Here is a 15,507-nt window from a genome sequence, read left to right as displayed (position 1 = left end):
CGCCCATCAGGACTCTGAGGGAGGAGAAGCTGAATCATTGTTTAGCTTGGAAACGGATCCGATTTATTTGTGCTACTAGTTGGAGGATAAACCTTTGGCAGGGATGTATTTAAATGGTTTTGGCAGCTTGATGCTGAATACATCAGCTCTGCTCCAGCTCCCTGACATCCTAATAGGGAGTTCTGTGAAAAAGCTCCACGTATCTGAAGATGATGCTGCTCTGCATCAATCCATGCAGAAGATTTGTAAATTTTATTTCACATCTCTGCAGCATTTTGCTTTATTTTGTTTATAATGAGTCGAGTTTTATGCAGAAATTTCCCTTCTTTTCTTTGCAACAGGTTTGGGGGGAAACTGCCAGCCTGCTTCCAGAGAGGATGCAGGGATTCATCAGTGGATGCTCTCTTTCGTCACGTGACTCTCGCAGATCTAAATTAGGCCAATAATCAGGGACGCCTAGCGGCCGAGCTGCTGAATGCACAACATGTACATACAACTGTGCTCAGGTCCCGAGGCGTCGGATGCATCGGCATCTTTCTGCCTCCTGCAACTCACGGCTCTTCTATCGGTAAACTGATGCTGGAAATGTGTTAAATTTGACAAATCCAGATTGTCTGAAGCAGGTCCTAATATCCCCCCCCCCCTCCCTGACCTCTGACCTCCCTGTAATGATTTAACTCTTGGGGCTGTGCTGAATTTCTCCTGCCGAGTCGTTCCCTCATGGAGCAGCAGCTGACAGCGCAGCAGCCAGCGTGTAACCCGAGCTCCCAAACAGAAGCTGTAATTCCACGGAAAAGACAGCGAAACATCCCTGCAGCTCCTCTGCAGCGCCGCCTCTAAGACCCAACGCTGCAGGAAAATAAAACAGGCACAAAGACATGGAGCAAAACATGAGTAGAAATGCTAAATATGTATAATAATATAAAAAGACGTAAGAGTTTAATTTTTTATTTAGACATAATGACAAAAAATGTATTTTTTTGCAGAAAAAAAAGGAAAATATGTGAGAAACATCAGCAACAAAAGTCCTCTTCTTATTTAAAGCCATATATTCATTAAACACAAGGTCCCCCTATAGGTCAGACAGCGGCTGTAATCCGTTTTCACGGTGAAGATGTGGCCCCATAGACGAGGCCACTGCAGGCTCACCCTGTGTGTGTGTTGGCTTAGTTTACATGCTCGCACACTGGCAGTAAACTACGCATGACAATAATTCAGCCAGGATCGGATCCACGAGCGGTGCAGACTCTCCTCCTCTCCGTCTTTGTTTCAGATGAGAAGATAAAAAAATAAAGAAAATTAAAGGTAACATTTGAAATAAAATCCAAACTTACCCAGAAAACATTCAGGAGGCAGATCCTCCTGAGGCTTCTTCTTTAGTTGGAGGCGAAAAAAGAAAAAAAAATGGATATTTAAAGGTGAATTAATCCTTTAATATTAGGCTTCTGCATTTCCAGAGGGGGGGGGCTGAAAATATATAAGGTGTTCCCCAAATTAAACTGTATAAGACAAAAAAAACAAGGAAATGTACCTAATTATTATATAATAAATAGACGATTCAGCTTAAGTTCATTGCTATAAAACATATGCCCCCCCCCTTAAAAGTGATTCAACTGAAAGACAAAAAAAAAGCATATTTAAAAAGATTTTGAATCATCTTATTTTGTTTTTAATTTGAACTTTTATTAAAAAAATGAAAACAGTTTTCATTAGTGACGTCACAGCCTTTCTTTACCTCTAATAACTCCACAGAAATCTTCTTGGGGGGTGGGCAGGGGTCAGCAAATTCACCCCAGCCCCTATTTTAAACTGTTTAAATATTTAAAAATATATATAAAATAAACATTTTAATTAATTACAGCTCGTGATTTTTTCCTTTATTTTTATAAAATAGTTACAAATCATTGCAATAATCCCCCCCTGACTCCTCTGTTTGGTGCCACACCTCCTCTTCCTCCCGTTTTATAACATAAAAAGAGAAAAAAAGTTAATAATTTACAGATTTATTAGTTTAGTCTCGCATTATCTTTACCTCTGCTTGTTTCTTTTTTACTTTTCAGGCTTGTAACCGTGGATCTGCTCGTCCTCCGTTTGATTGATGATTTAATTAGCCATACAGTGGCGAGCTGCAGGAGGACAGGACGCGCAATAATGCTTTATTTACATAACCAATCAGGACGCAGCAAAGGTGGAGCCTCCTCACTGGGCTCCGGCTCTTCTGGCTGCGTTTTATTCCTGTCAGACCAGGCTGCGACGGTCGACCTCCACGTTTCACAGAGTTTTGCACCGTTTCCTGAAATCCTTTTATATTAACTGCGCAGAAAAAATAATAATAAAAAAAATGTTTGCGCAGGTTGCAAAATAATTTTTGCACGCGTTTAATTGTGTGGAAGCACACCTGGTTGCACCTGGCTGCAGCGCGCAGGTGCGTCTCACGTTGGAGCAGGGCGCAGAAAAAATCAGGTGCGCCAACTTATTTTAGATAAATGCATATTTTTATTGATTATATGTGGAAAAATTAATGTATTTAAATTGCTTTTTTTTCTCAAATTAAATTAAAATGCATAATTTGGATATTTAGATTAAAGGTAAAGTTAATAAACAGATAAAAAAAGTGAGCCTTACATGATTCCAGTCGCTTCTCCTCTGATTCTGCGCCGCAGAATAAAGAGAAATGTGCCGCATATTTGCTTTTGCGCCGCAATAAAAAAAAGAGGAGAGCAGAGAGAAGGGAGAGGAAAGCTGGGAGAGAGAGAGAAGAGAAAAAAAAAAACAACTTCAACCGAGAAGATGCTCACGTTTGACTCTCCTCAATTATCCCCTCCCGTGAAGATAGGTGGCGCGTTTCAGGGGGCTTCTCCTTCTTCCTCCTCTGTGTTCCGCACGGCAGAGAAAAGGAGGTGGAAGGAGAGGAGAGAGAAAAAAAAATGTCATTAGAAGAGGCGTAACACGTCAGTCCCTACCCAGGTTTGTTTCCTGGAGTGGGTGTAAGACATCAGTTGTAAACCTGCCCTAGCAGGAATAGCGGTCCCTCCCTCCTCCCAACTATTTCTGAGGCTTTTATTTCTAAGGCTTTATTATTATCACCGGTGGAAAAGGATCCGCTCGCCATCATCCCTGCTCGGCAGCTCCCATCCAAGAGACGCTTCTTTTACGCCATCGTTTAATTAAAAAAAAAAAGAAACAAGCAGGTAGGCATTTCTAATTCCTATTTTTATCATTATTTCAGCTTTTTTGTTTTCTTCCAGGAGATTTTCATGGATTTAAACTTTTTTTTTGCGCGCGTCTGCGTAAAACTTGGAGCTTAACTTCGACTTACCTGCACAGGTGGAAGTAAGGATAGAGGAAAGGAAGGGAGGGAGAAAAGGTGCGCTCCTTTCTGTACCTTTTTTTTAAATCATCCCCGCAAAGAGAGGAGGAGGAGAAGGAGGACAAAGGTGGAGGCGTCCCGGCTTGGGTCTGACTGTCCGGGGAAGGCAGCCTCCTCTCCGGACACGGACCCCCGCTTTCAATCCGCAGCCTCAATGGAACCAAAATCATCTTTGATTTTTTTTTTTACATTTTATTACATCCAAGCGATCCGAGGTGAAAGAAGAAAAAAAAAAACCCTCCAATTGAGAATTTATTCCTTTATTTTGGCTTTGATTGGAAAAGCGCAGAAATGTCTGCAGCCGCTCAACGCGAAATCTAAAAAAAAAGCGTTAAAAGAAAGTTTAGATCAGGTTTGAAATTAGCTTTTTAAGCTTTTAATGTGTTCGGATAATGTTTTTTTGTTTGCTTTTAAACAAAGCAGCGTTTTTTTCTCAGAGTTCTGCTGTTTTCCCCGTTGGTTGTGAGCGCGGTGCGCAGCTGAAGGCATGCACGGCAAAAAATAGGGTTTAAACCTTAAAAATGCCTTTTTTTATTTATCTCTTAATTTCTTTTTGCTTGTTTAAACATTTTTATCCTATCAGAGGTTCACAAATAGGAGTTAATTAGGGTAGAAATATATAATCCACCAGGTTTCAATTACTTTTTTAAAATAAAATATATATATGCATGGAGAAAAAGATGTTTTCTTTATTTTTTTCTTTTAAGAATCATTCTTGGCACAACTTAAAGTAAAGTTAAACAGAAATAAAGAGTCTATTTTGGTGATTTTTATCCAAATAATGGCAGTTCTCCTCTGTGACGCGCAGTGTTTCTGTTTCCCTGCAGATATCAAGCTGAAAATCAGGGGATCGAGTCCATGCGAGCTGCCATCTGATCCCCCCCTACCTCCTCCACCACTTTCCACACACACCCACCCACACCCACGCACACACACCTATCCATGAGGCAGGAGATCATGGCGGATGGCCCCAGGTGTAAGAGGCGAAAACAAGCCAATCCGAGGCGGAAAAACGGTAAGGAACCCACGGGGAGCGCGTGTCTGTGGGAGAGTGGGGATGTGTGGATGTTGTGGCCGGGGTTGGAGGCGTCCGCGGCGGGTCCGTGGACGCGCGAGAGCCCGCTGCCGGCTGCTGGAGCCTTTTTACGCATTGATGAGGGGGGAGTTATCCGAGGCTGCTGGGGGTCAGATGGTTGTCCCGCCTGGGAAGGCTGGTCTGGATCCGCTGTGAGGAGCATCTTAGTGGGCTTCCACTCATCCGTCTCCATCCGGAGGAAAAAGATTTAAAAAAAAAAAAAAAGTGCAATTGACTGACTTTTCCCCCGCTTGGCATCTTCTAATGATTTTATAGTTGAAATAATTCCCTCAAACGTTGCATTATTATTTTAATTCTAATTTTATTGAAAACATTCCACCTTTTTTTTTTTTTCCTGCAGAGGAATTTCCAGGATAAACGCTGATATTCCCAAATCACCCCACACTTTATTATTACTATTATTATTTTATTTAATTCAATCCCTGCCCGCACTGCTTATTCATCTAGATCAGGTTTCCTTTATTGATTTCACACAATCAATAGCAGACAAGCCTTTAGCTCCTCTCTCAATAGAAGCACAGCAGATTTATTCTATTTATAAATATCAATTTATCTGTTTATTTGGATTAAAAAAGAGAAATAGGAATAATAAGAGACTTTTAAAGGACTTGGTCACATGTTTTTTTTGCTTTTTAGAAAAAAAAAACCCTTTTTTAGTTATTATTTGTGGATTTTTTTAATCCAACCTTCTCTTTAAATTAAAAAAAATCTTTTTTTTCTGCTGTTTTGGGAAAGCAGATGCTTACTGAAGCTTGCCCACTCTTTTCTTTACCCCCCCCACCCACACACACTCTCTTCCCCTTCTCTGTCCCCTCTTCCTGCCTGTCTGTGGAGGGACGCCGAGCTCCAAGTCGGATAGAAATCCCCAAATCTAATCATCTAATTTGACCTAATACCAATTTATGTAGAGAATATTCCTCTCAGTCCAATAAAACATCCAAATTTAATCCCCCCCACTTGCAAAAAATTCCCAGAATATTTGTCTGAATTTGTTCCAGTTTGCAGAAATTAAGCGCTTCATGATTTATCCAGACCTCCATGCGTGGCATTTCTCTAGTCGCAAAAAAAAAATATGTCATGCTGCAGAAAAAGGAGAAGAAGAGCCTCTTCGCCCTTTTTTTCCTGGTGCGAAACTTGAGCCGAGCAGCGTGAAGTTGTTTGAGAGTTTGGCCCCCGCCAGGTGTTGCCTGTCACATCCAGCTGTGAGCGGCCAGCGGAAACACACACACACACACACCTGGGATTATTTTCATCTCGCTCAAGCAGCACGAGCATCAGACGACAACATTTAAAGAAGAGAAAAGACGGAATATCTGCAGCATCGAATTTGGTTAGCTGTATTTCTTCCATCTTGTGGCGTTGGGAGCACACGCATTACATAACCCGAAGTCTGCTGGGGTCCAAAGAAATCGCAAATCAGAATGTTTTAGTTACAATTTCACGTCCGAATTATCTTAATCCTCTTTTTCAAGGTGTGTGTTTAGGTGAGCCGCTTTTTTTTCCCCTATCATACCAGCTTTTCCTATTTATTATTTTTATTCCTGCCACCATGACCGAGCAATGCTGATGTAGGGGGGGGAGAAAAAAGAGGGAAAAAAATGGGAGGAGGGCTGCTTTTTCGCAGGGCGCTCGCGGACAATTGATTGTCAGCGGTAATGTGTTTCATTTACATGTTTATACCGTCAATAGTGGCGGGGGGTTGTCCAGGCCGGCATTCAGGGCTGCCATTCCCACACGGGGCTGCGCCCCACGCTCCTCGCAAGCAGCAGGAAGCTGAGGAGGAGCGGGCATTCCTCTGGAAGGAAATCTGGGATTACTTACTTTAAAAACCAGATAGAAAAACTTGTGCTGGAAAAGTGGGACTCAAGCGAGGCCTTTTTTCTTTTTGGGGCTCCTGATGAGCCTGGAAAATAGAGCAAATAGGACACTTCCTGACTTTATTTCCTGATAATTAAATCCCCTAAATGAGCTGGTCCAAACAGATTACACCACTGCTCACTTCCTAATTGGGCTTTGCTACCAAGATGTCAGCTGGATTCACCTGGATGACCTATAATAGCATCCCGTATAATCTGAAATACTATTTTGATAATAAGGCTTTTTAAAGCAGTTAATTTTGCTGTTTCCTTTTCCTTTCGCTGTTCTGTGTCACTATATGCATGCTTTTCCTGCAGGAGTGAAATGTGGAATGGATGCAGTACTTTTGACACACAGATAAAAGCTAAAAGAGGCATTGCTTGTTCCTCCGAATGACAGAAACTAATGAGTGAAACTTCCATTAATTCCTCCTTTCTCTCAAGAATCACTCAATTCTCTGCACATTTTTTTTTTTTATTATCATCAGTGCACTCTGATTGTTGGCTCTTCCTCCTGCTTGTGTGGAGATATTTCTGTGCCTGCCGGCCCTCAGAACACACACTCGCAGGAGGCACCGCCGGCCCCCCGGACCCCCTGACACCGCGGCTCTCTTTGGAATGCCTTAGGTACGATTTCACTTTCGCTCACATCAATGCTGACCTGAATGCCTTTCATATCTGATCCGCCGTGTCTCTCCTGGTAAACATCCCCCCGGGGGGAGAACAATGGAGAAAAAAAAAAAAAAAAGAAAAAGCCTCCTCTTCTTCTTCTCCTTCTACTCCTTCTTCTTCTTCTTCTCCTTAATCACAATTCAGCCCCTCTCGCCGCCAGCAGCAGGGCTACACATTTGCATTCAGCATCAGAAAAAGGGCCCGAGATGAAAAGAGGAGGGGGGGGCGAGAGAAGAAGAAGAGGAAGAGAAAAATGGAGGCAGAGAGTGGTGGGTGGGTGCAGGAGAGGAATAACCAGGGTGTTTGTGGTTGTTTGTTGCCCGTCCCCTGGTTACAAGCCTTTTATAGCCTCCTTACTGCAGCAGGGACCCCCGGCCCCTCCTGATAGACAGATAGTGTTACGAGATGGCATGCCCACACTATTCATGGACGCTCCAAAAAAAAAAAGGAATCAAAAGAAAATCCTGGATTGAGCAGATAAGGAGCAGGTGTCTTAATTTTGCCCTTTTCCTCGTCTTGTCTGCAGAACATCTGAATAAATGAGTATTGAGACATTCCCAGGCATCATGTGATACGGGTTCTCAACCAGAACTTTTCCTCTTTTCCCCCCCCTTCTTACTTCTGGTTAAGAACAGGGATTATTGGTACACCTTCCCTCCCTTCCTCCCTCCTGCCTGCGTGGGATTTAGGCAGATTTACTTCAGCAAACACCTTCGGACACTCCTGGGGGGGGAGTAGGAGTCTGTTTGCAAAAGGGGCCTTTTGTTCCGAAGGGTTCTGGATAATGCCTTACCAGGCAGCCGTGATATTAACCCCTGCTTTGGTTGTGGAAGGAGAGGGGAGGGCTGCAGGGGCGTTAGATTTTATTTATTTTGAAGGGAGCCAACGGTTCAAGTAAAAAGAGGAGCCACTTTATTTGGCCGACTGCACGTACATGCAAACACGGGAGGATCCGCCGCCTGACTAACGCGCAGGCATGAATCAGCCTCTTCGTTCCAAGGATCCCTGCATGGCTCGTTGATGCATGCTGCAACGTTGGAGCTGTTGGCCAACTTGTACGTGGAGTAGCCTTCAAATTATGCGCTTAAAAAAACTGAAAAAACAGCAGGGATGAGTGGGAAAAAAGGCCTTCTTTATGCCTTCTTGCTTTTCTGTTTTTGACAGGCAAAAAGAAAACAAAAGGCAAGCAAACAGAGAAATTGAAACTTCACTGGTCTGGCAAATAACTGCATGCATCCATTCGGACTTTTTTTGTTCATTTCCACTCCTTACCCCTAAGCCAGCATGTTTTATGCATTGCGTAGGAGGAGGATGCATCTTTTAAGATATGAAAAAAAGAAAAAAATCATGCCTCATTTGAGTCCTTCTCCAGTAAAAATGCAAAGTCTTTATTTGGTCTCGTCCTGCTGTTTGCACTTATTCCGCCGCGTCTCGCCTGTGATTTTCTTTTTCTTTTATTTTCCTCGACTTTTTTCGAGTTTGGGCGCGACAGGCGACAGGTTGCTGAGCAGGTGTAAACTAACGTTCAGATTTCATAATTAAATGTTGATGATGGTGGGGGGAAAAAAAGTGAAGGGAACAAAGGAAAAAACAACTTTACAAACACCTTCTTGTACCCAACAATGCTACACGCTCGCTCGGATAGCAGCTGTTCCGCTAAAAAAATGAAAGGGTTGTATTTGCTTCGTTTTCTCCACGATTTAGTCGTGTTTCATTTGGATAACTGCTCGGATTTATCTTCCTCTTCTCTGATTCCGTAACATCCATCCCAACCTGTCAGGTCCAGCTTTTTAACAAGCTGGATTATGGAGTAACAAAAGCTTAAATGTAGATTAAATGAAAAGAACAAACACGATCACAGCTGGTCCATGTTTGTGTGAATGCTTTTCGTGTGCAATCGTCTCTATCTGTGTGTGTGTGTGTGTCTGGTGTTTGGCCATTAAAATAATTTCTCCATTTTTCTTCGTCTCTGCGCGGCAGCTGCTTTCGGAGATGACACCTTTGTGCAAACAAGTGTTGAAGGCAGCCTCCAGTTTTTCCTCGCTCTGATGTTGGTTTCTCCTTCCCTCTCCTTCCCTCTCTCTCTCTCGCTCTCTATCACACACACATGCACACGCATTTAGGGAAATTCACACACTCCTTGATGTACGCAGGATTGTCAGAAGAGCTCTTCTGGCAAGGTCAGGGCCGTGTGGAGGAATCAATAGCAGATCGGCAGATTAAGGCTCGGTGACATGCGGAAATCTGGGCCGACTTGCCCACCGTTCCCACCTTTAATTCCACATAATAGAACATGCTATTTGATCAGCGCTCACTTTCTGACTCCGGTTCATTATTCAGGAGGTTTCCTGCTTCTTTTACCTCCTAAGTGTGTCCTTTTTCTTCTCGTCTTTAACGAGGACTTGTCTGGCTTTCCCCGGTGCTCCAGTTCCACCCTCCCACCGCCGCCGCCGCCTTCCCCGTCCTGCGTAGAAGTAAATTCAGATGCGTTATCTCGATTTAATTGCAGCCGATTGCCAAGCGAGATTAAGGCCCAGAATTAGGTCGTTTTGCGGTTGCACAAATTTCACTCACTTCCATGCTTTCATCTCGCCGCTGATCAAGCACCTTCCTAACCGGAGGCTGCAGCTGAGCGAGGGGAGCGGTCAGCGGACTGCTTGTTATTCCGATGTACTGTTTAACCTTTTGGCAAGAGTGAGTCAAGGAGAGCTGAGACATCTTCCCCTTTAAATGTCATCCGCTGTGCAGTCGTTGGACATGTGTAGCCAAAGTCGACCCCCCGTTAATGGGTTCTGACTGGAGAGGGGACCCTCCTCCTCCTCCTGAACGCTTCATGTCCCGTCGCTTGTCAGACGGGAATGTCAAACAAACACCTCTTCAGGTAGCGAGGGAATAATCACACCGACAGCCCTGTCCTCTGCCTTTCCGACACGCACAAGGTTGGAGTCTGACAGGGTGGTAGTTTCGGTTTGGTTCTGAAAGGCTCTGAAAGGAAAGACGAGGTGATAGAAGTGAGGTTTGTGAGGCCGGGAGATAACCGACGGTGACGAGGCCTTCGCTTGATGCAAGGGTATTTCCTGACCTAAAAAGGTTTCAGGAAACACCAGACATGAGTTCAAACTTGTGACTCAGCCTCTGACATGCAGCTTTGTCTCCGGTTAGGTCATGGCTTTATGACTTTCTATCAGTTTTTTCTTTGGGAAAACTCCCCCTTTGCTTATGGCGCAGTCACTAAAGTACGTTTATTATTATTTGTCCTTCTTGGGTTTTTTTTTTTCCTGCTCCCATCCTAGCAGCCAGGCCAGTCATCTAACAAGTCAGCCCAGTCTAATTACTTCTCCCCCACCCAGGGGAAGCTACTTCCTTATCGCTGGGCTGTCTTGCTCCAGCATTCCTGAGATAAATTCCCCACCACTTTGTTATTCTTACTACTTAGGGGTATTGGAATTAGCATGGCCATCAAAGCAGACCTTGTACTCTGCCTTTTTCTTCTCACGACCTTATCAGCGGTCATACATTACAGCCGGGCATGGGGACGTGCCCGTGGGCTGCAGGGGTGAATAACCGACACAGTATTTGACATCAAAAGGGGATGATGAAGCGGCGTAAATGTGCAGGAAGCCGCGCAGGTACCTTCAAGGCTGCGTGGTTAAAGGATTCGTCAAACCCGTGGCGTTCAGGTAGAGCGGATAGCGTGTTTGCATTCATTGAAACTTTCATACCTGTTAAAGACTCCACTTCTCGACATTCAAACCCCACTTCTTCCTGCTGTATGTTACTCAACACGGCTTATACCTCAGCGGCGAGCTGAGTGCCGCCTTATAAACTGGCAATCACGGTATCCCTAATGTTATTACGTTTCATAATTAGTTACAGCAACACTCATTCGGCGACTGGCGGAAAGGAGTATTCCTTAGTAATTAAGGTAATGAAATATTCATTTGTGCTACCTTTTTCAGCAGTCTCACAAATGAGCCAGTCGTGCTTAATGTCCGCCCTTGCCTCTGATTTTATTATGATGGCAGACTGGCACATCTGCAATTAGTGCCCTCGCTGACAGTAAGGCAGCAAGCTTTTCCCTCCTTCTTTTCCTCTCTTTGCCCCCTTTTTGTTGTTACCTTTGTCCCTTTCCTTCCTCAACGGAGAGGTTACCTTTCCCCCAGCGGTGCAAAATGGACTTGACATCGCTGTGCCTCCCTTCTGGTAGTTTGCATCAAATCAGGGCCCAGTCAAGCTTCAAGTGGGAATTGGCAGGCCAGAACCTGAAAGGGGAGAGGGAGTGGGAGGAGGAGGGGGTGAACCACAGCAGGAGAAGCTGCAGCTTCCTGTAAGAGATTTATTCCCAGTTAAAGGGGTTCTTTAGACGTTATGTCCTGCAAAGTTACCTTAATGCCTATTCACCTCTTTCATGAAAGATATTTGGGTGTAGAGGTCAGGGCATAGAGCTTGAAATCCTGAGTTTCTGAGTATGATCTCCTCTCCCACAGACTGCCACTCTGGGTCTCTGAGCAAAAACCCCCAATTTCTCTCCAGGCACCCCCACAATGGCAGCCCACTGCTCCCCAAGGGGATGGGTTAAACGCCAAGAGTTATTTTCTCCATTGTGAGTTCAATAAAGTTCAATTTATGTATTCATTTTCTTTTAAGATATGCAGTTTTGTTGAGTTTTTCATCCTGAAAAGTAAATGAGCTTGAAAGAATAAGTCATATTGGAGATATATGACCTTACCTAACGTCTAAGCTCAGCTTTCTTGGGTTTAAGTGCGGCTCATTCAATCTGAATCATCTCAGTATGCATTGTTCAAACTTATTTGATTAACATCAATGGGGATCGCTTCGATTTTATCAACTGACGTTAATCTGATCTTAACATAACGTTCGTAGCAAATATCCCTGCGTGTTATTCTTTGGATCCGCCTCTTGCGCGAAAGAAACGTGGCATTGTTAGGCTTCTTTTTGAACCCCCAGAGGAAATTACTATGAATATAAACCATGAGGTAGAACAAATGGGTTTGAAACACGATTCTCTGGTGAACCAAAGCAGTTGAGTCATGGTATTAGGAGCTCCATCTAGGCCCAGGATCGTCTAAGGTCGACTTTTTGAGGTTAAGTGGTGATAAATCCTTCTTAATTAACCGAGTATGTTTTGTTTTTTTCCCAAGTGGATCGAGGGGATAGTTTAGATGTTATCTACATGCCAAAGAAAACGGTGGCTGCTTGCAGGGTAGAAATTGGTGCATTGTTGTCAAATACAAAGATCTTGACGCATTAATGTTAGGTTCTACATCTTCGTGAGAAGATGGTCTCATCAGTCCAGATGTTCTGTTTGTGTCTTCTTCCTCTCTACGCCACGGAGGGACACACACAGCCACTCTCTGTGATGAAACTTTTAGTGCTGCTCCACTTCTGCTGTTACCACGTTATAAAGCTTGAACCCCCACAAACCCCTTCCTCACAGCCAGTATATGCCCTTATTAAAAAGCACAAGTTTTTATTCATTTCTTGTCAGTTTTACATCTCCTGCCCGTTGCTTTTGTGTCTTAATCTTCCCTCCCCACCTTTACGGTCTCTCCTCCTTCCCAGCTTTGTAAGGACTGACGGCAGGTTTTCGATGGGGGGGAGACACTGAGGTAAAAACGGTGTGACGGCGGCGTTTTAGTTAAGCCGAGAACAAAGGCTCGGAGACGCCGGGGCCAAATGCATTGTCCCGTGCCCATATTGGCCCCTGCCACTGTTTTTTTTTTTTTCTTGCAAGATTTAATGCTCTGTTTACCTCCAGCTAATATTCAAAAGAAGAGCTTCTTCCTTTAGGATGCAAACTCTGGGTGAGGTTGAAAAATATGCAGCTTGAGTTGTTATGATGAGCTGATGTTGCAGCTGTAGCTGCAAAAGTAAGAGTCCATGTGATCAGACGGCTGATATAAAACAGGGAGAATAGAGAGTGTGTGTTTGAGTGTGGACCATTGGAGTTGTCCTGCATGGTCTCTGGGCAAACTGAAAGCAGTGCTCAGTGGGATTAGGGACTGAGTGCTGCTGGGGGTGGCGAAGGGCGGAGGGACATGAACACAAGGGGATTCTGGGAGCTGTTTTTGTGCCTTGCAGCAAAGCTCTCTGCAGCACAGAGTACCACTTTTTTACAACCGAACATTTCAATGCAAAAATCACCGACTTTTAGCAGCAAAGAGTTTAAAGGGAATCCCACCTTGGTCGACGCTACGACTGACATTTAAGTAAAAGCAAAGTTTCGACGAGCGAGGGGCAATAAAGGCAGTTCGAAAGCGCTTCTATTGAACGCAATGATATTTTCACGAGCGCATAAAGATTATGAGTCCATTCCGGTAGCACCCATCTGTGCTTTCATTCGCAGCTATATGCTCAGTAGTTAAAATGGAGGCTGAGGGAAGACACTAGATGACTTTGATTTGGTTTAATAGTTTGTTTTGAGGTCAAACGAGATATCTGAGGTGGCGATCCTTCCGAGCTGACGAACTCAATATGGAGGTAAAAAAGAAATCCCTCCCTTGCCAAAAACCTGCGCCTGCCTCTTTGGCGATTAGCTGTTTTTTTTTAACAAAATAAAACAATTTCCTCAGAAAACTAACCCTTTCTCTCGTTTCTCCCTCTCTCTTTTTTTGTGCAAAACAATTAGAAAAAAATTACAGTAGATAAAAACTGAACGGCGCCAGTATTTATGCAATCAACATAACGAAGAAACAAAACAATTTAATGTGGAAAAATCATCATTCATCTGCATTATAATTGCTTCTCTTTCACATCTACGGGGATGGTTAATTAAAATTGTGATTAAATGCGCCTGCACTGCCTAAGATGTCTTCCCCCTAAACAGGTGCTACAGAATTTAAAAGTAAAGAGAGAAAAGCTAATTAGCATTGGAAATTGAGAAATTGCCTGCAAGAATCAGTGTTAATTTCACTCACTGATGAGGTAATTTATAAAAGGAGGGGGTTGGGGGGGGGGGGTGCAAAACGAGAGATTGCAACAGAGTGTGCTCCCCTCCACCCCCTCCCACCTCTGCATCTCTGGTTTCCCAGCATGCAGGTGAAGATGTTTGGAAACACCGAGGTTGTTTTGTGTTCTGTTAGCGTTAGCATCACTTTTAGACGCTAAATAATGACACTAGAGCGCAGATTAACTCGAAGGCGACAATTTAAGCAGGAAGGTAAAACGTAGGGGTCGGCTTAAGTGGTAAGTTGGCAACTGTCCTCCGTCCCGCAGAGTTTCCAGGAACCCTCAATGGTCTGGGGCCCCCCTCTCTTTTATGTAATTACCTGTCGCTGTCTGTCATTATGGTGCTGAAATGCTAACAGTTTGGTTGCCTCTCATCTGATCGGACACAGCTTTTCCCAGCTCTGTCCGGGTTCGGACCTTTTAGGGTCTTCTGATCAGTTTGTCCTGAAGGGAAAACATTTCTGTTTTGGATTGTACCGTAGTAGATGCTTGGGAGACTTCAGATTTCCCCAGAAACGGGGCTGGGAGGAGGTGGGGTGCTTCTGAGAGTGTGGGCTGCCAGGCTGGTAGATCATTAGGTTCCCGCTGCAGCGGAGCTAAAGCATCAGCCGGCATGAAAAAAGGCAAAAGGAAAAGCCAATTTGCTGAGACATACTCTGTCGACCTTTCATCATAACTGGGGCCTTTTTTTTCTTTTAGATTAAGTCCAGTGAGCACAAACTCAGCCGCCTGTCAGCCCATTGAGCCCCAACCCTCCTCTCCACTTTTTAACAATCGCCTCAGAGCCCTAGAAACTTTCTGGTGCTGCTGTGTGACACATGTTGGACTACACAGCCCCCCCCCCATCAAATACAATACAAAAAAATCTGAATTATACTGATTTGATTTGCAGTGTAAACTCTAAACTCCCAAATCAGAGAGATTTTCTGTAGATAAACAGCATAAATGTGTGCTGAACAGGTCAGGCGGGAAGTGACACGGTACGTGTCGCTTGGTGATCCTCCGCCAGGCTGATTGTTCAGTGGAAGCGTAGTGAAACTGAGCCGCTTCAGGCTCACTGAAGTGTGGAAATAAGATCCAGGATTGATTCTTTACCTTTTCCCCCCCACCTCCTCCTCTTCTCATGTCTCCTCGTCGGTTTTACAACAAAGATATTCACCCAGCTCCCACATTTCTGTTCCACCTGATGGATCGCCGCAGTCTGACCTGTAACCACTTGTATCCGCCTGTTTTATCGACCTTATACATAATATAAATATACTGATTTTTCAAGTTTAAAATGAGTCTCATTTAGCTAATGCTTGGTTTTATGGAGCTCCTCCTCATGAGTGCAGAGGGTCACCAGCACTAAAAGTTCATTTTCACCTCATATTTTTCTGCTTCTGACGGGGAAGTACTCGCGCTGAGTCTCCCTAATGTTTCTGCCCTCAGGCTCTGAAGGTGTGTTCATCATTTGAAAAAAAAAAATCATCCTTTTGTGTTTCTTCTCATTCTTGTATGGAAGAGGATTAGGGCCACTGGAAAAAGAAGAAAAGTTAACTGAT

General features: G+C 44.0%; 1 protein-coding gene and 1 long non-coding RNA gene across 6 annotated transcripts in view; one reads left to right on the top strand and one right to left on the bottom strand.

The window, feature by feature from the left end:
- Positions 1 to 960: 960 nt before the first annotated feature.
- On the bottom strand, positions 961 to 2,110 carry LOC107082819. The gene is made up of 3 exons (XR_001481153.1): positions 2,033 to 2,110; positions 1,335 to 1,362; positions 961 to 1,262 (listed from the first exon to the last, which is right to left on the bottom strand). It is a non-coding gene; the product is annotated as an uncharacterized LOC107082819 (long non-coding RNA).
- A 144-nt stretch (positions 2,111 to 2,254) lies between these two features.
- The window catches only part of zeb2 (zinc finger E-box binding homeobox 2), an 86,041-nt gene continuing 72,788 nt past the window's right edge, over positions 2,255 to 15,507 (top strand). For 2 of the 5 annotated variants that reach the window (XM_015371688.1, XM_015371686.1), the window contains exons 1-2: positions 2,863 to 3,191; positions 4,198 to 4,385. In XM_015371688.1, coding sequence (XP_015227174.1) covers positions 4,313 to 4,385 — 73 coding nt within the window. In that variant the 5' untranslated portion in view covers positions 2,863 to 3,191; positions 4,198 to 4,312. Of the gene's footprint in view, positions 2,464 to 2,862; positions 3,192 to 4,197; positions 4,386 to 15,507 lie in introns of those variants that run through there. The other 3 variants (XM_015371690.1, XM_015371689.1, XM_015371687.1) reach the window with 2 other exon arrangements.

This window comes from Cyprinodon variegatus, unplaced genomic scaffold (genome assembly GCF_000732505.1).
Source record: "Cyprinodon variegatus isolate N-32 unplaced genomic scaffold, C_variegatus-1.0 Scaffold63, whole genome shotgun sequence".
In the NCBI taxonomy this organism is placed as follows: Eukaryota; Metazoa; Chordata; class Actinopteri; order Cyprinodontiformes; family Cyprinodontidae; genus Cyprinodon; species Cyprinodon variegatus.
The sequence above is the reverse complement of the archived record's forward strand: the minus strand, read 5'-3'. Positions and strand labels throughout refer to the sequence as shown.